This window comes from Chaetura pelagica, unplaced genomic scaffold (assembly GCF_000747805.2).
Source record: "Chaetura pelagica isolate M959 unplaced genomic scaffold, ChaPel_1.0 scaffold53, whole genome shotgun sequence".
In the NCBI taxonomy this organism is placed as follows: domain Eukaryota; kingdom Metazoa; phylum Chordata; class Aves; order Apodiformes; family Apodidae; genus Chaetura; species Chaetura pelagica.
In genome coordinates, this window is record NW_009952880.1 from 3626972 (window position 1) to 3649831 (window position 22860).

The 22860-nt window shown below is 39.5% G+C and overlaps 1 protein-coding gene across 1 annotated transcript in view; it reads right to left on the minus strand.

Moving 5' to 3' along the window:
• The window catches only part of SAMD12 (sterile alpha motif domain containing 12), a 150347-nt gene that overhangs the window by 108901 nt on the left and 18586 nt on the right, over positions 1-22860 (minus strand). Inside the window, exon 3 of the mRNA XM_009995368.1 lies at positions 10075-10204. Coding sequence (XP_009993670.1) covers positions 10075-10204 — 130 coding nt within the window. The remainder of the gene's footprint in view (positions 1-10074; positions 10205-22860) is intronic.

The window sequence follows — 22860 nt, forward strand, 5'->3', positions numbered from 1 at the left end:
CCCCTCGGCTCCACCCCGGGCTCGGCAAGGGAGAAGCAGTGAAAACCCCGCCGCTTTCCCAAAACCGTCTCCAGTTCTTGCTACACACCAACCCGGAGACACCTGGGAAGGGCTGGGGACTGCAGGCGGCTCTTCGTCTCTGCTCAGGAACAGCGGGGGAACTCGGGGCGCGGGCGAGCCCAGTTCTTGATGGCGATGCTGCGAGTCCTGACAAAAGGTCGAGGGGGGAGACAAAAGGCAGCTGAGAACATGGCTTTCCCAAAACCGTCTCCAGTTCTTGCTACACACCAACCCGGAGACACCTGGGAAGGGCTGGGGACTGCAGGCGGCTCTTCGTCTCTGCTCAGGAACAGCGGGGGAACTCGGGGCGCGGGCGAGCCCAGTTCTTGATGGCGATGCTGCGAGTCCTGACAAAAGGTCGAGGGGGGAGACAAAAGGCAGCTGAGAACATGGAGCCACCACAGAGGGCAAAATTTAGTTATGAGTTGCTCCGTTTGTCAGGGATTTAGTGCAAGAGTGAATTTGCTGGCTACACACGCAAAAAAAACCAGGGCAGTGGAGAAGCTGGAATCACAGCAGAGTCTGCAGAAGGTCTCTGGCTTGGGGAGGGTGGCAGGGAAGAGGTGGAGCTGACAGAAGGAACACAACAAATTGCAGGCCGATCAGATGAGAGGTTAAATAGGCACTCGCTCGTTTGTGTCACAAACAGAAGGCAAACCCTCAGCCGTGGCTTCCTCCAGGTTCAGATGTCAGGGGAGCTTCCTTCTGCCTTTCCCCATTAGGTGAGTGCATTATGAGGCCAAGGGACACTGCCGATTATAACATTACACTAAAACTAAATCCTCATATCATGAATAGCACATGCTAGCAGCAGAAGCTGAAATAAAAAGAATCAGCTCTAGCTGCCCACTGATATCACCAACACACACCCACTAAGCAGAAAATTAATTCACTTCTTCAAAGGGAAGAATTCTAAGGTCCACTAGCAACTCCTCCACTTGATCACTGAAGTTTGCCCCATCTAAGTTTTTCTCACCTACAACTTAGGCATAAAATTGACTTTGTGTCTACACAGCAAAGGTGACAAATACTCTTTCCTGGACAACAGCACAAGTAATCTGAAAGGAGACCTTCCAGTAACTCCTATTTTTGTCCCAGTGCCCACCAGAATGTGAATCAGAGCTTTTGAAGGGCTGCAGGAAAGCCTGACTTGAGAAATGAAAGCCCAGCAGTACTAACCAGCAGTTTAACCAAGTTAAAAAAATAAATTCCAGACTCAAGAGACACAGCAGAAGTTTTAAAAAGCAGCACAGAATTATGGCTTAATGGGACTTTGGTCAGGGGCCAATACTTGGAATCAGCACAATTCATAGGAAGGCCTAAATATTCAATGGCCAGTTCTAAATGAAGAACCTTGTCATTGGAGTGGGAAGACTCAAGTTGTTAGGCACCATACTGAAGTAGTTCACCAGCATTAATCAAGTGGGGAAATAATAAAAAAAAAAGAAAATAAAGAAGTGCCATCAGGGTTAACAATGCCACATCCTATGGCTTCAAGCTGTTCCTTGGAGGCCTCCAACTAACAACAGTGCTTCAGCCTGCCTAGCCTCTAGATAATGGGATCACACAGACTAGTGATCAATCAAGGCACACAGTAAAGTAATACTGTAATCCCACTTGAGTTGGATGCCTGAGTCACCTAAGACTGATAGGGTAAGCACCCAAAGGCCAAATCAGTAGCTCCTAAGTTTTTTGGCTCTGTCAGTGGATCACAATCAGTGTTCAGTTCTTGCAGACACACTGTGCAGCCTTATCAGCAAACTAGGAAATATCACAAAGCTTTACAATATGGTTTGAGAATTCGGAAATAGGCTTTACTAAGACATTTTATATAGTTTTCCATATCTTACCCTAATTCACAATTTTAGCTTCCCTCTGAGCAAGATCTAGAAATTGGATTTTGAAACTGGCTGCCATGGTGAGAGGTTCTGGGGTGAGTTTTACATGATACTGATGTGAATCAATGTTTTGAAGAGAATACAGTGGATCAGGCTTGCAAAGACTGTACAACAAGGATCTTTTAAAGGAGATGGGGAAAATATGGCACAATCTTTTGTTAGGAAAAGTTGACTAAAGTAAACAGAACAAAATTAAACGAAAAAATAAAAAACTTGTGTTAAAGGGAAGGAAAAATTCAATTATTATTGCATGTAGTTAGAAAACATTAATGCCCTAACATATGACAGCACTTGAGGAGTAAGTGCTGAGAAGCAAGCAAACAGTGCTTCAAATGGAAGAGCAATACACCTTTATCTCCTTTCCCCTAAATACTCACACTCTAAGGGCACAGAAGAACTTATCTAGGCTGAATTGAGAGGGAATTTCAAATCTGAAGCTAAAGTACAAAAAGATTATTTGGGTTCTGTGTTGCACATCAGGTAGAGTAAAAGCTAAAGCAAATCTGACTACCATGGCTCCTATTGAATTCTTATATAGCAACAGGGTAAAGAAAAAGAGGCAGCTAGAGTGCAATTCACTTCTGAGTATGCTGTAGAAGAACTGTGAGAAACCATGAGAGATCTTCTCAGGTAGCTACAAGTGGACAGAGCATATCAAGCAAAAGCAACCAGACCCAGGAAATATCCAACAGGTCATGAAATACTGTCAACCCTTCATTATCTACTTGCTCAGCACACCTCCCAGCTAACGGAGCAGGAGCATGGAAACTGTTCATTCTGAATTTAGTACATATAGAAGCAATAACATTAATATGTCCCTGGCAAACAAGGTCAAAAATGCAATTGCCCTTCAGCAAGTTCCCCTTCCTATTAAACATACATTATATCACTTCTTTCACACAGGATCTTATGTGACAAGTAATGGCATTGGACACTCCTCACTGGTTTGAGCAGGGAAGAAAGAGCTCCACTTCATGACTAATTGACTTGATTTCTTCTACTATGCACAAGTTGGTTTAGCAATGAAGACTTTGTCATGGCAGCTAGTTAGAAAATGTTCTCCCATTCCAGATTAAAAAAAAAAAAAAAAAAAAATCATTAAAAAAATTCATTTCTGCCATAATACTCCACAGATTATTTTTCCCAAAAAAGCAAATTTATCTGAAAATAATAAACTAAGTTAATACTTAAGTAACAGCTTCCAAGAAGTGTTCAAATGCCACACTGTCCCTTTCTTAACTGCAGAGGAGCCTTCCTGGTCATAGGTCAAGATCTCTCATGAGCTATTATAGTTTTGCCTTCTCTTGTGGGAGTTTGCTATATATTTCACAAAATATAATCCGACTGAAAAGCCAGACCCAGAAACCACTGCAGAGGAGTGAGAGAAGATTACTTTCATGCAAAATTTTCTTTATCTGTAAGAGGTTGAATAACGGAAAAAGAAAAAAAAAAAGAAAAAAAAAAAAAAGAAAAAAAAAAAAGATTTCCACTTTCTAACTATTTGGCTCATCCAATTTCTATTCAATTCTATGGTATATAAACATAAGGTTACATTAAAATATTTCTGAACCTATTTTCCATGTAAAAAGAACAGTTGCCACATATTATGCAAACAGGAGCCTTATCCCAACACCCATCACTCTTTGATATGTTCCACATGTTAAAACTTTGAGAGCAGCCAAGTATGAAACAGAGCGAACTGTTTAGTCCCTCACATTTTCCAATATGAGTATCACAGCTCCACAAAGAAAGCTGCAAATATGTCTGACCTTATCCAGGCAGACGAATAAAAGCTCTCTCCAGGGTGAAGCGATGATTTTATTATATTTTTTAAAACACAGATGGATATAGTTAGGATTGATCTGACAGCCTACTAACCAATATTGCTGTTAAGACCTCAGAGAAGAGCAGGGAGAAGTTGCAAAAATAAGGACTATGGGCAAGGCTGGCTTAAGCTTTGTACCACAGAAGGGAAGGGCTTCACAGAGATGGATGGAGGTGGAAGTTGCTCCTACTATACCACTATCAGATGAACACTGCTTGGGAGCAGAGGTCTGTTGTGCTGAAGAGCACTGTCACATGCAAAACAAGGAAGATAACTAGTATTTTACTGGAAATACCCTCCATTTGGACACACTAAGTTCTTTTTATTCTACTAAACAACTCTTTTCTTCTGTGAGTAAACTACATGCTTTGTGAGATATATGACAGTGCTGTGAAATTATCAAAACTTGCTACAGATTTGGGACCAAACAGAGAAAAATGCAGTAAGCAAAACTTTAATAACGCTTTAAAGGAGGATAAAGTACTTCCTACAACACCTTGTCCTGACCAGGACCTTCTTCACTCAGACCAGTCCTACATCCGATCATGAAAACAGTCCTCTACTAATAACAACCTACAGGGTAGGTTGTGACCAGTTCATAAGGTACAATAAAACAATGTCCAATAAAATAAGCTAAGAAAAGGTGCTGCACTGTACTGACAGCAGGATCTGAGAGAAGACTCTGAAGGGCCAGGTGACAGGTAGCACAGACAAGGAAGCATCGAAGTGAACACCTGTTGAGGTCACCTTTCAGAAGATCGCATTTTGCTTCTTGCGGCCTCACATTAGGTGTGTTGTGTCACTGGCATGAGAGAGATTTTTGGGTCAGTGATTTACTCACCAATCATGGAAAGATGAAGGATAACAAAGTTGCCAAGGGAAGGATTAGGAAGTGAGCAGTTGTTCGAAATGAAACAGACCTGTTAACAGGAACTCAGCTGGCTCAAACAATGTCTTTTATATACATATCACAGAACATTTAACAACACTGGTATCTACCTCTGTTGTACAGATGCCAAAACATATACAGGGACAATGAATACAATCAGGAAGTCACAACGTGGTAAATAAAGCCACCTGGTCTTGGTCACTCCTCCTGTCCCAGAAGTAGGAATGAAACACCAGTTCTCCTGTGCTCCAAGGCACACCCTTCATCCCAAAGTCACTGCACTGGTGGGCATAATTAAACTATACCTATTCTGGAAATCAGAAAGATATCTGACACTGCTTTGATGAGAAAAAGAAGCCCCTTCCTCTGTATGGCAAGAGCAACTTAGACCCTGAGGAGTCCATGTATCTTCTAAGGGTATCAGAGTAATCTGAAACAAAGCCAAGATTTCTCCAAACTCCACTGTAGTATCTTAAACCACAAGACCATCCCTTCAACAACATGCAAAATAACTTGAGCATTTCAGTTGGTATGATAAAACCATAACATCTGCAAAGATATTCTTGAACTGGAAAAAATAATTCAGATTTTAAAAAGCAAGATTTTATATGAACTCCATAAAAATATATGTCAATATGCCCGATTTAATGCAAGCATCTTTAGAGGTTCCAGAATTAGCCCTATTTTAAGGTTATATCCAGGAGGTTTTTCAGTAGCAGTTCATATTTAATTTTCTGAGGTGCTGGTTGGTATTTAATAAATATTCATAAGTTCTGGTGCCTTCTAAAACTAAAAAGAGGGTTTCTTGAGTCCTGTTCCTTTCCTCCTTAAAAGTTTAATTTAAAAAGGCTTGAGTCCTTTCAAGCACTTCCCATCAAATTCCTTCACTTGGACCAAGGTACCTCTTGGGTATTACTTTGACAGAATGAGGTTTGTTTAATGATGAGGTTTTAATGCTATGAAGACATGCATTAGCACACTGGGTAACATGGTGTAAAAACAAGAGGTGATGCAGGGTTTCTTTCCTTCCTTTCAACAAATCGCACATCAATAAGCAGTCACTTAGACATCTTCTTTATTATTTTGTCAATGGACCATTTTCCCCCAAATAGTTATTCCTTAGTCATTCTGTGCCCAATCTTGCTCCTGTTAACACTGAGACACTGCAAAAGTCTTTCTATGTTTCAGTGGTTCAGGATAAGACTGTCAAAGAACAACTCATCTCTCAAGAACTCCAGTCATTTAAAAGTACTGCTGCTTGGCAAATTCAAAGCCACAAAAGCACATTGAAAGCAAGGTCCATTTCTCAGGTTTGTCCCTTGGATTACACTGGTGTAAAATAAGTGTTAAAAGCTGGCCAGTCAGAGTAACTTTATGTCCCCTCACACTGGTGTAAACACCAATACCAGCTGGCTTCTGGAGACATGGTCCTACCATTATATTGCTTTATTGATTGTACAAGCCACTGTCATCTTTGTTCCTCCTTTTTTATTGCCTCATTTTTCCTACTGCTGCTAATTCCTATCAGGTGGCCTTTGATCTCACTCAGTCCCTCAAATTCTTTTGGTTCTGGCTCTGCATCCAACATCATGAAAATGAATTCTGACCTGTTGCTGAGTAGGTCAACTCAACCAAATGCACTATTCCCTGAACTCAAGGATTTAGTGTATTAAAAAACTTCCCCAATTTCTTATTGGACCTTTCCATATTTATTTTCCCTAACTGGCTGCAAAATGCATTTCACTGGTTGTGAGGTACTCAGTAAACACTCAGAAAATCACAGAACTAAAGAAGAATTCAGTTTGAAAGGGACCCAAGCAGCTTTCTAGCCCACCCTCCTGTGCAAAGCAGGGTCAGTTATGAGTTCAGATCAGGTTTCTCAAGGTTTTATCTAGCTGAGGCTTGGAACCTTTCCAGAAAAGAGACTGCTCAACTTCTCCAAACAACCTGTTTCAAAATCCAACTCTCTTTCTAGGGAAAAAGTTTCTCCTTATGTTCAGCCTCAGACTCCTGTTTCAACTCAAAGGGTCTGGCTCCATCTTTTTGCTACCATCTTTCTACATACTGGTGGTTGCTACTATTCCTGACAACCCACGCCAGCAAGCTGCCTCCTCCCCACACTGAACAAGCCCAGCTCCTACAATCCCCTGCCCACAGAGCAAGTGAACTGGATGGAAGTGCAAGTTCTAGCACTGGGGGTAAAGAACTGGAGTCCAAAAAGTGCAGAGGGAAGGGGAATAATGACTACCCGTGATTAGCTCGCTAGGCTCCTGTTAGTACTGTCCAGGATACTGTTTGCTTTCTTTGCTACCAAAACACTCACTACACTGGTTCATTTAATCTTTTTGACTGTCAGGACCACAAGTCCTCATCACTAAAGCCACTCCCCAGCCAGCCAGTCCCAGGCTGAATGTGGTGCAAGGGGCTTGGCCTTCCAAGCTGCAGAACTTTGCATTTGTCCTTGCTGAATTTCATAAGGTTCCTGCTGCTAGGCTCCTGTTAGTACTGTCCAGGATACTGTTTGCTTTCTTTGCTACCAAAACACTCACTACACTGGTTCATTTAATCTTTTTGACTGTCAGGACCACAAGTCCTCATCACTAAAGCCACTCCCCAGCCAGCCAGTCCCAGGCTGAATGTGGTGCAAGGGGCTTGGCCTTCCAAGCTGCAGAACTTTGCATTTGTCCTTGCTGATTTTCGTAAGGTTCCTGCTGACACCTTCCTCCCGCCTGTGTCTGGTCCCTGTGCCTAAGCACCTGCAAATGGCAACTCTACTACTCTCGAGTCTACTGTTACCTTCAATTTGGTGTCACCTGCACATCTGATGAGCGTACATGCTGTCCCACAGCATCTTCAAGATCAATGTTAATATGAAGACCTTTTTTCTTACTAGATAAATCACCAGATTAAGCATTTTTATTTCCTTATATATCTACAGCTGCTCTTCATTAGCAGTAATAAAAAGGTATAAAATCTCCACAATGGAAAGAATGTTTTGGGTTGCATTTTAGTCCCCAACTCAATAAACTGTAATTGGCAACTAAAAGTCCCAAGTCAAATGCCACACTTTTCAACACCAATGGTTAACAACTCCTAGATATGTTTGTCCAAGGCTATTTTCCTAGCTTATGACCATGCTTTAGATCTTATCTTCAAATAAAGTTTAAATATCCTTTTCATGTACCTTTCTTCAAATTCTTTTCCAACATATTTTCCCATATCAAAGCAGCCTGTAAAGTCACTTTAATTCCTGAGAAATTTTCAATAATCACATCACTTCTCCACATCCATATCTGGAAACAGTTATGCTACCTTGGCTTAATCTTCACATTAGTTTCAGTGCTTCTTTCATTCTGTAATTTTTTGAGCCACAAATCCACTGTTCTATCCCCTTATTATATTTCAAATAATCAGAGTCATAGGGACCAAGAGAACTGGAAATATCCTCCCAAGTTCTTGATTCCACTCATAATATTATTACAATATATGTTCATAAAATCCATACAAACACCGATCATATTTCTTCTTTTCTTTAGTAGTTACTGAATTGAAGCTATTTTCTTTCCTGCAGGCTTACTTTCTAACACTCATACTAATATTTTCCTTATATTTCTTTTGTCTAAAATAAGAAAGATTGATCTTGATTCTTCTTTTCCAGAGGTCTATAAAAGTTCAAAGTTTTGCACATCTGCAATGAAACTACAAGGTTTCCATCTATGCTTATATTGAAATGAAAACAACTTTTTCTCCCTTTCAGCTTCATCTCACAGTGCCTTAATTCTAAAAAGAGACAAGATCATAGTAAAACAATCCTAGAAAAAAATTAAAAATAGCTTCTGGGTTCTGTCAGCTCTGTACACACGGGTGGGAACACAGGCTACATTCCTATGTACTGTATTCAACAGTTGATGACTTAGAGGAAATGGGCACAATAGTTGTGTACTAAAACTCAACATTACCAAACCAATAAAACCACCTCTCACATGTAAATGCATACGTATTCATGGCTACATGGTAAACAAATATTGGTAGCTTAGTTTGCCATGTTTGCAATCATTCATATGTTATCAGAAAGAAAAGAATAGGAACATGAATCAACGGAAAATCTGAAACACCACAAATACACATATAGGAACAGAAACTGATTGAAACATGCGTTAGTTAACAAAACATTATTGTTAAGGCTGAGATTTGTATGCGAAACTCAAATCTCTGCTTGGTATTAAATGACTGAATGCCAATTCCCAGTTTTGTACACTTGAGAGAACAAATCAGTGTTCCACATTAAACTTTTAACAGATTAATTACTGCCTGGGATATGAGTAGAAATACTATTTCACTCCCAAGTTACATCTTTTTTATATTAATCAGTTACTCTGCTAAACTGATGTCACTTCAAAGTGCTTAGATAAAAACCACTACAAAAAACTGAGTGGGAGTTAACAAGTCAAGCAGATCAACAAAATCAATATAAACTTCTAAAGTAAGTGGAAAAATAAAAATATAATTATACTTTTTAATATATTCTTCTAAGACAAGACACCAAGAGTTGAAGGTTTGGAGGTCCTGTGGGTATTTTAGGGACAAACCATAATAGAATAAACAAGTATTTTTTTAGACTAGACAAGGAAAGTATGTGCAGCTGGGAAGCCCCCTATCTAATAAATGAAAGACTGCAAGAAAGAACAATTGTTTGCATTCAGGCTACACTTGGGACAGAAATCAGTTTCATTGGGTAGAAATAATACTTTTTATTGATACTAGAAAAATACCAACTTTAAGGATCATAAAATACTAGAATACAGTGATGTAAAAATCTCCAATGAGGAGGCAAAATTTTTCCAGAAAAAAGTTAGACAAACATCTCTCAGAAATGAACTTGCTCTGTTGATCCTGATTCAGCTCTGGGGAGGGACTCAGTTGTGTTTGCTTCCTATCCTACATGTTAAGGTTATTTGATTTTGTTGATTTTTTGTTAAGCTGATTTGTTAAGGTGATTGATTTTAAAAGACAAGAAAAGGCAAAAAAGAATATGAACTCAAAGTGAAACACCTCAGTGAAAAAAAACCTGATTTACATTTTTCCTCATAGGACTTTTCTTAATGTTTGGGGTGGGTTTATTTATTTGGAGTGAACAGGGTGTGACCCTTGCCCACATACAGACTGACTTCTTTCCTCATTATATTAACCCTGAGTAATCTGAGCTTTATCTTTTGGAGCCAAGGGGAAATAAATTACCACATCCTATGAAAGCTGGTATATTCCCCCAGCTCTAACCCTTGCAACTATCTAGTCATCGATCAACGAAATGCTCTCAGAGCAGTCACATTCTATTAACAACAAAGCAAAACCATTTGCTGCATTTTAAGTAAGTAAAATATTTCTGATAGTGCATACTTTACCAGTTATGTCATGCTGTTTGAATGACTCACTGTAGATTTGATACTGATTAGGACAATGTTTCTTCAGCCATTTGCAGACATCCTGTTGAGTCCATAATGCCACAGGCTTGGTCAGCTTCACAGTCCCAGACTAGAAACAAAAAATGAAGAACAGAAATTATGTTTAGTTCACTCACAAGTTTCAAAAATTCTAATCTGTGACACCCATATAGAATATTAAAAAAATAAATGCAAGATAGGAGCTGCTCTGACTGGCAGATACCAACACATTACACAAGACCCAGCTATTCAAATACATCACACTGGAATCACACACAGTGAAAGGTTCTTTAACATAACTTTGCATTGAATACATGTTCCTTGCATCGCAGAAACATATTGTACCACCTTTTACTTGAGTAATAGTCGGAAGAGTGACCAAGCCTGACTGCTCCCAAAGGGCAGTAGTTGCAGCCTTTGAAGTACATTTGTGTCCTGGTTTGGATACAACCATGGAACACCAGGAGTATCTTCAGGCCAGGTATGTTCCTCAATTACAATTACAGAAGAATTTGCAATGAAGCCCTTCAGTGCAAACATGCTGAAAGACTGGTTCTGCCTGGGAAAAGGAGACTACACACAATTGTGAGAGCTGGTGCCATCAGTTCATACTGAGCATTTCAGCTGACACTATTCCTCGTTTCAGTGATGTTTACAAGCACTTTTAATTTTTCTGCTTCCTTTTTACCTTTAACCATCCTATACTAACTGTTATGTGCAATAAACAGAACTCCTGCTTAAAACAGCCACTTCTTTATAAATCATGATCACTGTTCAAAACTTTACTGAAAAAAATCAGGTTTATAATCGCTTATCTGAACAAATAGATAAACACCGTATGTATAAAATATTAATAAATTTACCATATGTATAAAATCACAATTCATTTAATCAAACAATTTGCACACACACTTTTTTATCCATATAAGAATGCTGAGCTCCAGGCAACCTGAACTGCAGGGATTTCAAGCTTCTTGTCAAAGCAGGCAACAACAACAAAAAGAAAATATCTTAAAAGAGATTTAATCTTTCCTTCTTTTGCAATAGTCTGCCTAAGAGACTTAGAAAATCTGTGAGACTAAGATACTAAGAAAATAGAGACGAAGAAAATAGATGGACAATTATTACCAACCATAAATGTTTAACACTCGACATTGCTGATTTAAGCGGGTGTGAACACAAATGTATCCCATTTACTTCAAGATTTTGTCAAAGAACTGAGTCTGTGGAGTAAAATCAAAGTACCTCTGTTCCCACAGTGTATATGCAGAATACCTGTCCTCCAGCTCTTTGGTGATGTAAAAGGTTCAAGAGAAGTTTACAAGTTTTTCTGCACAAATTTGAGGTGAAGGGGAGTATCATCTCAGCAATTCTTCTCCATGACCTTCTCCATTAGGTCTCATGGCAGATTCCCTTGATACTGCCTGCCAGGTGTTATCCTTGCAGTTATGCAGATCTACTTTGTCAGACAGACCTTTTCAAAGTTGCTTTGAAATTTTTCATAACTAGAAGGCCAAAGGATCAACACAGTTTTAAGCTATTGCTTTGCATGTCCTATTAAGTCCACAAAGCACATCATGCAGAGATACTAAGGGCCAGGGAATATGGCAGAGCTAGAATTGCAATTGGCAAACATGTATTGAATTTCTCATGTGCAATTTTCCCTTATCTTGTTTTCACTGAACTTAAATAAACATCTGGAATATTATAGTTCAATATACAATACAATGCTTATCCCTCAGATCAGCCTTTTCTTAAGTTTTTTGAACAAAAATACACTCGCCAGAAACACGAACCATGCTTCAAACACATGAATAGGCACCATCCACATTTAGAGGTATCACAGTAATGCATAAAATCACCCCAAAAAACTGATTCTTACCTTTTGTTTCTACCCACCAACCTGCAGCAGGCAGAAGCCTGACTAATAGACTTGGCATCCACAATAAAAGAAACTTCTGCATAAGTTTATGGTGCATTATAACCAGGACAGCCCTTGCTCCACCACTGTTCTTTCTCAGAAGCACATCAAGTCTTCTGCATATACAGAAACTCCCTCTGAACACTGCATAGGTCTGGAGAAGGGGCAACCTCTGTAGGGAGACAAGTGCCCTGTAACTGTTCCTCATGCAATTAAGAAGATCAAAGGCTCCTCTTTGAACTTCTCTAGCCTACTTCTTACTGCTATTTGAGTCAAAGATGAAACTGAATTTCAATGAAGAGCCTGATATTATGGTCTCAGTTAGCTGATTTTTATTACACACATACATAAATGTGTGTCCTTCACAAATACATCAAAGAAAAAAAAAACACAATTAAAAATAGCCATGCACAAGCAGTCTCTCTGATACCATAGAGACCCTGAACAGCAGGGTCAAGACTTCAACATGTATCTTTACAAGATCAAGAAGTATCTTTCTTGAGCATTAGAATCTTTAATGACTAAAGGAATGTCTGTTAGCCCTTGAGAAAGAAATTAATGGCTTTTCTTTTACAACATAAACCACTTACAAATATGTGTATACAAACATACATAGCTAGCTATAAACTTACAAGCTATTCCTAGCTAAAAGTACAGAAGTAGTGCCAATGTTTGATTTTACTACGAGGTTGCTCTTTTCAGTTCAGCAACTCTTCTCCTCTTAGAAGGTTTAAGCACCACTGTGTTAAATATCTGAACAAGTTTTTCAGCAATTACAGAACAAATTTAACATTTCCCTCTGCGCCTATAGAACTGAAATACGGTTTCAAATGTAGTTATTACACTATGCAATATACAGATCACTGCAGAGGAAACATACATGCTGATTTTTTACTGTCCAGTGTTCAGAATTATGATTGAAGAATGTTTGACTAAAACTTCTGACTGCAGTCCAAAGAGGACATTTTTACATTGACAGCATCAAGCATTATGGTTAATTTTCTAATTCATGAGGACTTGATTAGTTAGAGGAATACAGAGTTTTTCAATAAATAGTTATAAAAAGTGTATTGCTGTTGCTTCCATTTTTGGAACATCATACCCAAAAGTATTTTCCAACCAGATGCTCTAAATGAAAGGCTATTAAAAAATAAGCTTCCTTCCCACCAAATTTATTTATTAGTTTCTTCCCTGCTCTAAAGCTAAATCTTATACTAAAAAAAAAATCTCAGTAAACCAAGGAAAATTAGCTTCACCATAAACATACCTACCGAATGAGCCCCCTGCCACTGACTAAACTACATAGACAGGTGAAAATTTATTATGTTTCACTTTATTTCTGTGCATCAGCTCAGTCAAACAATAGGCCTGAGCTAATTAAAATTATATATTAAAAAATCTTTCGTGTGTCCTTCTCTTTCATTTTCCTGTCACAAACTCATTCTAAGATCACCCTTTGCTGGCAACACTTTAATAGCTTTAATCCTGCCAAACACTGTGCCAACTCACGTGCCAGATACAGATCTAATGAGAATAAAAGTCTTCAGTATTCTGATCTTTCCTTGTATATTTGAAGGAAAACCTGTTTCTTCAGGATTTTGTGTCAAATTCTAAATTGCCTAACCCCAGTTTTTGCTATGTGTATGTCAAACAAAAATTACTCCCAAAACAAAGAAAAAATTAGCATATTTAATGTATCACAAATTCATTCTCTCTTTGTTCCATAGTGCAGAAGACTGTACTTAAAATCATCAGCTCAAGAAGAAATAAAAACCCAATCAAACTTACAGCTGCACACTCCTGGAGTGTATTTCAAAATAGCATTAGGCAACCAAGATCTGCTCTTCTGAAGCAATGACACAAAAGTTATCTCTTCAGCCTTCCAGGTGCAGTTTATAAGCCTGCCAATTTTGAAGGTCAATTTATTCACCAGAATTTCTTTGCCTTTATTTATTGTATTTTTCTCAAGAAAAGAAAGAAAGGCTTCTGTATTTTTGAGTGACGGCGGATTCAATCTCATTATTAAAACTACTTTACATACTATGAGCCAAGTTATTTGAAAGAGCTTCTCCAACCCAAATATTTTCTGCTTTTACAAATCTGCTCAGGTTATAAAAAATCCAGGGATTGTGGAGATTAGGGTCCTCAGTCAAACAGGGCTGCTGGAAGAAGGCTGTCTGGATACCACTTGTAATATCCAATTTGCCAACATACTGATCCTCACATACAAGCTAAGTCAATGCATATTTACATTCATATTTATCCCAAGTAAACCCCTACATTTTCATCCTAAAAAAATGCTGGAAGGATTCAGAGATGGATAAAAGAAGAACTACTCAAAGCATTAAGGTAGATTCTGCTCTAACACATCACGAGAGACTCTGCTCTAAAGTTTACAGTTTAACTAGAAAAAGACAAAGCAGGACCAATTTTGTTACAGCTGTTTTGGTGAAGGGACATAAGGAAGTGAAGACTGAAAGGGGAAGCACCATCACTTATTAGACCAGCAGTGTGGAGCTCTGCCAGCTGTGTTTCAGACCCAAGGAAATCATCACACAGATGATTGCTCCTCAATGTGGAACCACTATGTTAACACAGCCAGGCAGTCTGAGAGAAGAGGGGTCTGATAGCTGTGAGGGGAGGTATGGGAAGTGCAAAGGAAAGAAGAAATAAGGTCACTGCCACCTAGTAGGGACAGAAAGAGTGAGATGGGAAATTGTCACCTGTAGCATAACACAGAGTCAGCTGGGGCAGGAAACATGAAAATGCATCAGAAAACCATTGATGTGTGTGTGATCAAAGGGAAAGAATGGGAGGAAAGAAACAGCATCATTTCATGCTCAAAGTTGAGAAGGAAATATTTGTTAAATCAAAACATAATGTCTTCTGCAAGCAAACTATAAACGGCAATTGATACACTTAAAAATTAGAAAAATAAAATTTTATGCGGATCTGATATAGATACATAGAGGAGAGAATTTAAACTCCACAGCTCCAAAAGCTATCTAAATTATTGTGAAATCTTTTAGATTGCTCTGGAAGCAAGACTAACAGCATCATCTTCAAGGTTTATGACAAGAAGCAGCAGGAACAGCAATGCCCAATAAGAATCTCAAAAGCATGATTTTTTTAAAACATGCTTGAGTTATATTTCTGCAAGTGAGAAAATAAGAATCTTTTTCATATATTCCAGATTACTTCTCCAACATTAAAGTGTCTATATAGAATTCAGAATCAATGACTAACATAAAAGGCGGTTTCAGTTCTGTAAAGAACAGAAGAAATGAGACAGGCTTGTGAATGTGTTTTTATATATCTTAAAATATTGAACAGTCTGGAAAGGACGCATTTTGGTTTAGAAATACACTTCCTCAGATAGTCATACTTACAGATTTTTCCAGCAAAGACTAAAGAAAATTACAGTAATAAGCAGATACACCATAAACATAAAAGCACTGGGCTCTCTGTCGTGTTGGTTTCCCATCTGTGTTACTGAGAATGTTAATACTACAAAGAGATGAAAACAACAAACCAAAGGAAATGTATTTATTTACTTAAAAACAAACAAACAAGGAAAATACTATAAGAAACCTTCCCTTTTAGGTTGGTGAAAGATTGAATGTTTAAAACTTTAACTGGATGAGAAATTTTAACAGTCACATTATAATTTATTACTTAAGTCACTGTGAAAAACAAAAATATCCACATGGCAAAATATATTTTTTTTTAAATTGCAGTTTAGTTTAAAGCACACTTTAAAGGTCAATTTTGCACAACCTTTGGTTTAGCCAAGACATAAGCCCTAATGCCACCCAGAGAGGATTAGAACAGAGACACTACAGCAGCTATCCTGCAAGTCATAGAATCATAGAACTATTCAGGTTGGAAAAGACCCTTAGGATCATGGAGTCCAACCATCATCCCTACTCTACAAAGTTCTCCCCTAAACCATCTCCACCAACACCACATCCATCTACGTAAGCTCAGAGGAGGGTCAGAGATCACAGAAGACAACTTCTTTCCTGCTTCTTCTTCCCTTCTCTTCCATCCATGGCCAGCATCCAGGAAGACTCCATCCAGGAAGACTCCATCCATCCAACACCATTGACCCCTGGGCCCGAGCTCTCCTGACTCTCATCATTCTGCTCTCTTTGGCAGCTCTGGGATTTTTCGGGACTGTCTGCAGCTCAGGAGATGCTGTGGGAGTTGCTGGGGCTGGGAGGAGACGAGAGGCTTTTGCACTTATCTGAACATATTTGTATATAATTGTATATATTTTCTTTTATCATTAGTGTTTAATTAAAGCTTTGTGGTTTAGTTTTCAATCCAGCAAAGTCTCTCTGTTTTTCCGCTATTTCACACCAATTTGGGGATCAAGAGCTCTGTTGTCGAACCTGAGTCAAATGCTGACAGATGCCGTGAGCAAGACTTGGAGGATGTACAGCCCCAAAGACATCCAGATCTATTAACACAGGCTAATGCTCATAGCATGCTACCAGATGCAGCACCCATCCCACATCTCTGCCCTTCCCCCAACACTCCCAGGCATGTTGTCTTATACTTACTTAGTTCCTCCTTCTAGGGACCAGTCCACTAGCACATGGCCACACCATGCCACTTGACATCAGGGTCCACATACAGGATTCCACAAGAAAAGACAAGTTACAAGTACATGCAAGAGGGAGTTATCTCCCACCACTGAGCAGCAGAAGGATCAAAATAGAGCTATAAAACCTTCTGCTTCACCTAAATCCACATTCTCAGAAGACATTGTTTAAGATAAGCAACTCAGTGCAGCCAGCTCTCTTTGTCTTGTAAGACCACAAATGAAATCCAGAAAAGGTACCCAAGGCCCTGGGAAAACTGTCCTCACTGACTCTGAACTGGTTCAAACACACCTGAAGTCCAAGGAGAGACACAAAGAGAGATCACTGCCCCCTCAATCCAGCCACTGAACACATGGGGACAGTCTTTAGACATTGTGATGGGCAGAGGAGAAAATTAGAGTTGATAGAGATGTGGACACCTGAGTAGCATCAGCTCAGGGCTTTGAGTACAAGGTGAACTTGTCCAGCCCAGTCCTCTCCAGGAAGGACGAGGTAAGGTAAAGACTGGAAAGGAAGCCATGGAAGATGTCAGAGAAGTGGAAAAGGTCCTGTAAAGTAGATTTACTATTCCTATCCTCTCACTTTCTGGAGAGAAAAGAAGAGGAATAAATACCACTTCTATGAGGGCCTCCCTCCTTTTTTAGCATCCATGGTGTCCACAGTCTTCCCTCCCTCACAGACTATCTTCACCTTTTCACAACCCCAAGGGCCAAGTCAGCCCCTGGTTTCTTTTTGTTGCCTCCAGCAGACTGCTGTGAATTGCGGTTCCTACCAAGAGACTGTTCTGGCACTGCTTAAAGCCAGCTCTGAACAAGCAGAAACTTCTACTGCAGGGTCCCAAATCAGTGTAGTGCCACCACTCACTCACAGACCAATGAACAAGAGGGATGTTTTACCTGGCTTTCAAGCAACAGCAGGATTGACCCAATCTGGTACCTTCTGTACCCATGCCACAAGCTTATGTGTACTATAAACAGACTGCAAAGGGGGGAGAAGTATGAAAAATAACAAGATTGATGTGGAAAGTAGTAAGTTGTTAGAGGGAGTTAACTCCCTCTTATAGCCGTATAACCACCAACAGGAAAGGATAAAGTTGTTGAAAAAATATCACTGAGCATTATCCTGACTGGGATAACAAGCAAGCATAAAGAGGTGACATATTTCCTATGTGAGTTACTCTCTTTCAATGAGTTATCACACTGTGAAAGCAAGAATCATGACTGGCAGATGCCAGTGTTGATAAAAATGGTAGTGACACTATCAGTGAACTGTGAAGAACTGAAGTGTGAGGACAAGAAGACAGAGCACTCCTCAGCATTGTCAGGAAGCTTGCCTGACATCATTTGAATTGCTATCAAAAATCCTCAAAGATACAACCAGGATAGAGAGGCTTAAAATTAAATCACAAGTAGGACCAGAAGCACAATCAGTTTTAGGTTTTGAAAGCCAAATCTAAATCAAAGAGTGCAACGTTTAAAAATTCACTTCAACTAAAAATACTGTATTTTTGTCTTGCCAAACTAAAGACCCATTTCACTCAGTGCAGAAGATTCCTTCCAGTCCAACATTTAAATACTTGCTTTTTTATATTTGCAGAGAAAATGCAGAGGCAGAGCTGCTCTGTCAGTATGAGGGTTCCTACTTCACAAGATAGGTCAATTGTTTAATACTTCCTTATTGATGTAGCTTTGATTACCATTCTCTACCTGAGATAATTCAAACCTGTCCAAGTCTGGGCTCTAACCATCACTATCTTGTATCACAGACTACAGCCTTCACAAGTAAATACAAATCCTCCTGCTTTTACAAACAGAAACCTATTCAGTATCTTGCATAGATGGGAGAATGGACACTTTCTGTTCACACAACAGGTGCCCTACTAGCATGCCTTGTGCAGCTAAAAAGATAAAATGGTTCTTCTGTGAACTTCTCTAATCTCTTTGTTATCACTATTGAGTCAAAGAAGAAAGAGAGTTAATCTCAATTAACATCAACTTACAAATAAAGTTTAGTACAAGCCCGTGGTCTTTATTGCAGTTAACCATCCCCTATAGCAAGAATAAAAATGTGAGACATCCACCCTCAACACGGCACACAACTTGAAGGTTACCTCATCTTTTGTCCTGTCTTGAGGACTAAGAACTACACCCACTGTAAAGAAGGTTATGGTGTGAGTCCACATCACAGACTAACCTGTTCAGACTGGTAGTGGGCAAAGGAGAGTGCCCCATCTTGGTGAAAGCTCCAACTTCAAATCCATCCAGATACACATAAGAAAGCAAATAGGAATATCTAACAACTAAGACAGTGATGAAATGTAGCTCCCCCTTTTCCAACAGTTTGTTCTGAACTCAGACATCCCATCAGAGCAACTGAAATCCTGCTTTTGAAGAAGTTCAATATTTGTCAAAAATATTTTCCCCAGGTCTGGATGAAAGTAAAAATTAAATAAAATTACACCACCCAAAATCTACCTGTACTACAAAGCTGACAATTACAAAGGAGTCTCCAGTCCTACTTTTTTTTCCTTTCTTTTTTTTTTTTTTCTTTTTAAATAATCCCAGCATCTCTGCAAGTCACATTTCAGGCACTTACATCTACAGTTGAACCAAGACTGTTTATCAGGAACCTTTATTTAATAGAATACAAACCAAACACGTAAGTGACTACATCTGTCGACCAGGGAAAAGCAGTGGATGTCATCTATCTGGACTTCTGCAAGGCCTTTGACACGGTCCCCCATAACATCCTTGTCACTAAATTGGAGAGATATGGGTTTGATGGCTGGACTGTTCAATGGATGAGGAACTGGCTGGATGGTCACATCCAGAGGGTAATGGTCAACAGCTCTAAGTCCAGATGGAAAACAGTGACAAGTGGTGTCCCTCAGGGGTCAGTGCTGGGCCCAGTGTTGTTTAATATCTTAATTAACAATATTGACAGTGGCATTGAGAGCACCCTCAGCAAATTTGCTGATGACACCAAGCTGGGTGGTGCAGTTGATATGCCAGAGGGACGGGATGTGATCCAGAGGGACCTGGACAAGCTAGAGAAGTGGGCCCAGGTGAACCTCGTGAGGTTCAACAAGGCCAAGTGCAGGGTCCTGCACCTGGGCTAAGGTAACCCAAAATATGAAAACAGGCTGGGAGAGGTCACACTTGAGAGCAGCCCTGTGGAAAAGGACCTGGGAGTACTAGTGGATCAAAAGCTGGACATGAGCCACCAATGTGCGGTTGCAGGCCCATCCTGGGCTGTATCAAGGGAAGTGTGGCCAGCAGATCGAGAGAGGTGATTCTGCCCCTCTACTCTGCCCTGGTGAGACCTCACCTAGAATACTGCATCCAGCTCTGGTGCCCCCAGCACAGGAAAGATGTAGACCTGTTGGAACGTGTCCAGAGAAGGGCCACAACAAGGGCTGGAGCACCTCTCTGATGAGGACAGGCTGAGAGAGTTGGGGTTGTTAGTGTGAAAAAGAGAAGGCTCTGGGGGGACATCATAGTGGCCTTTCAGTACCTGAAGGGGGCCTACAGGAAAGCAGTGGAGGGTCTTTTTACAGGAGCTTGCAGTGAGAGGACGAGGGGTAATGGTTTTAAGCTGAAAGAAAAGAGATTTAGGTTAGAGATCAGGTGTAAATTCTTCAGTGCAAGGGTGGTGAGACTCTGGAACAGGCTGCCCAGAGATGTTGTGGGGGCTCCACCCCTGGAAGCATTCAAGGGCAGGTTGGATGGAGTTCTGAGCAGCCTGTTCTAGTGGGAGGTGTCCCTGCCCATTCAGGGGAGTTGGAACTCGATGATCTTTAAGGTCCCTTCCAACTCTAAAAATTCTATGATTCTGTGATAACTAACTCTGATTATTTTCTTAGAATTTTTCACACACTTATTTAAAGATAGCCACATGGAAGAACTTGCCTAAAACACAGCCCTTAGCAGTAACAAAATCCACTTGCTGAACTAGTTTAACTTTCTCAAAAAATACACTGAAATCTTGCTGCTCTTTAATTACAGAACAATAAACACCAAAATATGAGAGCTAAAAACATAAAGACCTGATTTTATAATAAGAGTTAATGGAAGTTGGTCAACCTGTGTTTGTATCTGGATCATGAGAATGCTTCCGACTCATAAGCACATATATTTTGTGATGCCTATCTGAAATTCTTCAGTCACTTAATTAGATTATTTGAAAACCAGCTCAATTATCAATAATTAGCAATAGGAATCACAAAACTGACTGCTTTCAAATGAGAACTGTACAGGACCTTGACTGTTTTAAATGTACCTGTTTCACATTCACATTATCCATACTAACATGGATAGGAACTGAAATGCATCCATTAAAAATTATGATGTGTTGCTTAATGGTAGAAGTTTCAAAGACTTATAAAAATCCGTTCTCTGTACTAGGAATAGTACCATATACAAATAGATCTTCACTTAATGGGGAAAGAGAAGTTGCATGGAGCAGTACTCTGGTCTTTTCAGAGATTTCAGGTAACACTAGTAACAAGACATAAATGTATATCTAAAAGCCCAAGTCCTTCATCTTACAAATTAAATTTTAAAAACAATAATAATCTTGCCTATGTCTCTAAATGTTCAGGATACTCTGTTAAAAAGGTTATTCAGATACAGGCTAAGCCTAATCTCAGAAACATCCATCCAACAGGGTCTGTGAGGTACACTGTGCTTTTTTTGTGACACGCTTTTAAAAAGAAAACACAGCTATGGCACAGTACTGCTTTTGCCAAGACAGTGAATATACCTCTCTCTTGATGAGCTACTATTAACAATACTGGCAGAACTTTTTTATTCTTGGGATTTACTGGTGGTGTTACGCTGACATAATAAATCTATCCAACACAGATCACACCTCAATCCTTCCTTTTCTAATTATTCTGTTGAGAAGATACTCGACATGCCTCAACCAGGGTTTGAGAAGTATCTGTGTATTTTTTTTAATAGCTGCTGTATGTCAGAGGTAAAGAGTACAGTTCATTTTCTGATTTTAAAGACAAAGACAGCAAAGCATTTCTATATGAGAAGAGCTATTAAAAAACCCTGTTACTTCAGCATTAGCAGGTAGTGAGATTAATTCCACCATTAGCTCAACAACAGTACATTTGTACAAGGAGAATATATAACATTCTGAGAGGATCTTAATGCCTATTAAATAGTGACAGGTTGCTTTATTACAAGGTTTACTCCTTCTGAGTGAATCACATTTTTGGCACCTTTTCTTTTTTTTTTTTTTTTTTTTTTCTAGCAGATGTGCCAATTAGGAGTCTTTTACTCTAAGAAGTACCATAACCTTTGCATGCCAACTTTCAGTCTTTATGGACAGGCTCATTCATATGCAGAAGGTAAGTGCAGCAGCCAAGGCATTTTATACCCCAACAGCAATCGAAGTTTTCTAGCTGTCTTTGCCAGTTGACTCTTAACTATGTTCTCCTGAGCCAAACAGATTTTGAGGAGAACAACTTTATAGGTCAGACATATACATGAGTATGATTAAGAAAAGGTCTCTGAGCCTCAGCTGACAGGTCAACTTCTTGCTTCCCAGTAACACTGCTTCCACTTCCAGCAAAGGCCAGAGAAAAAAAAGCAAATGTAGATAGAAGAGGCAGATTAGCCCAGGCATTCGATTCATGCAATAGCATTGCAACATCTGTGTAGAAGGTCATAATGGCCTTCTCAAATAAATACCTAGAAGGCAGATACACTACTTATTTTTCAAAACAAGCTGGGTGCTTCTGATGTTAATGTAATTTCTTGCTAATTACTTTTGAGAAACTAGTCCTCTCCCTAATAAGAGAATTCCTGTGTTCTCTTAGCATCCGTATGAAGTCCTATATTCATAGAAAGAGCTTATGTACTACCGCGCCCTTTTATCTCCTTTATTAGAGAAAGAAAAAAGCCTCAAACTGAGATTCATGAAGGCCAGCCCCTCCTGGCTAGGAAGCAGCCTAAGCTAGCCAACAAGCAGATACAGAAAAAGCCACAGAACACAAGTCCCATATTCACAACAAGGCCAGCCCAGGCCACAGGGAGACATCTCTTCTCACTCACAGGATGCATCTCTTCTTTTAGTGCAGGAAATAAACTTTAAAGCAAAAGAAGGCTCAGACATTTGTCCTTATTTTAAAAAGAAACTAAGGAAGTGGCAGGAACACCGGCTTTGCTCAAAACCCTGAAGATTTGGACCTATGAAGCCCATATAGAC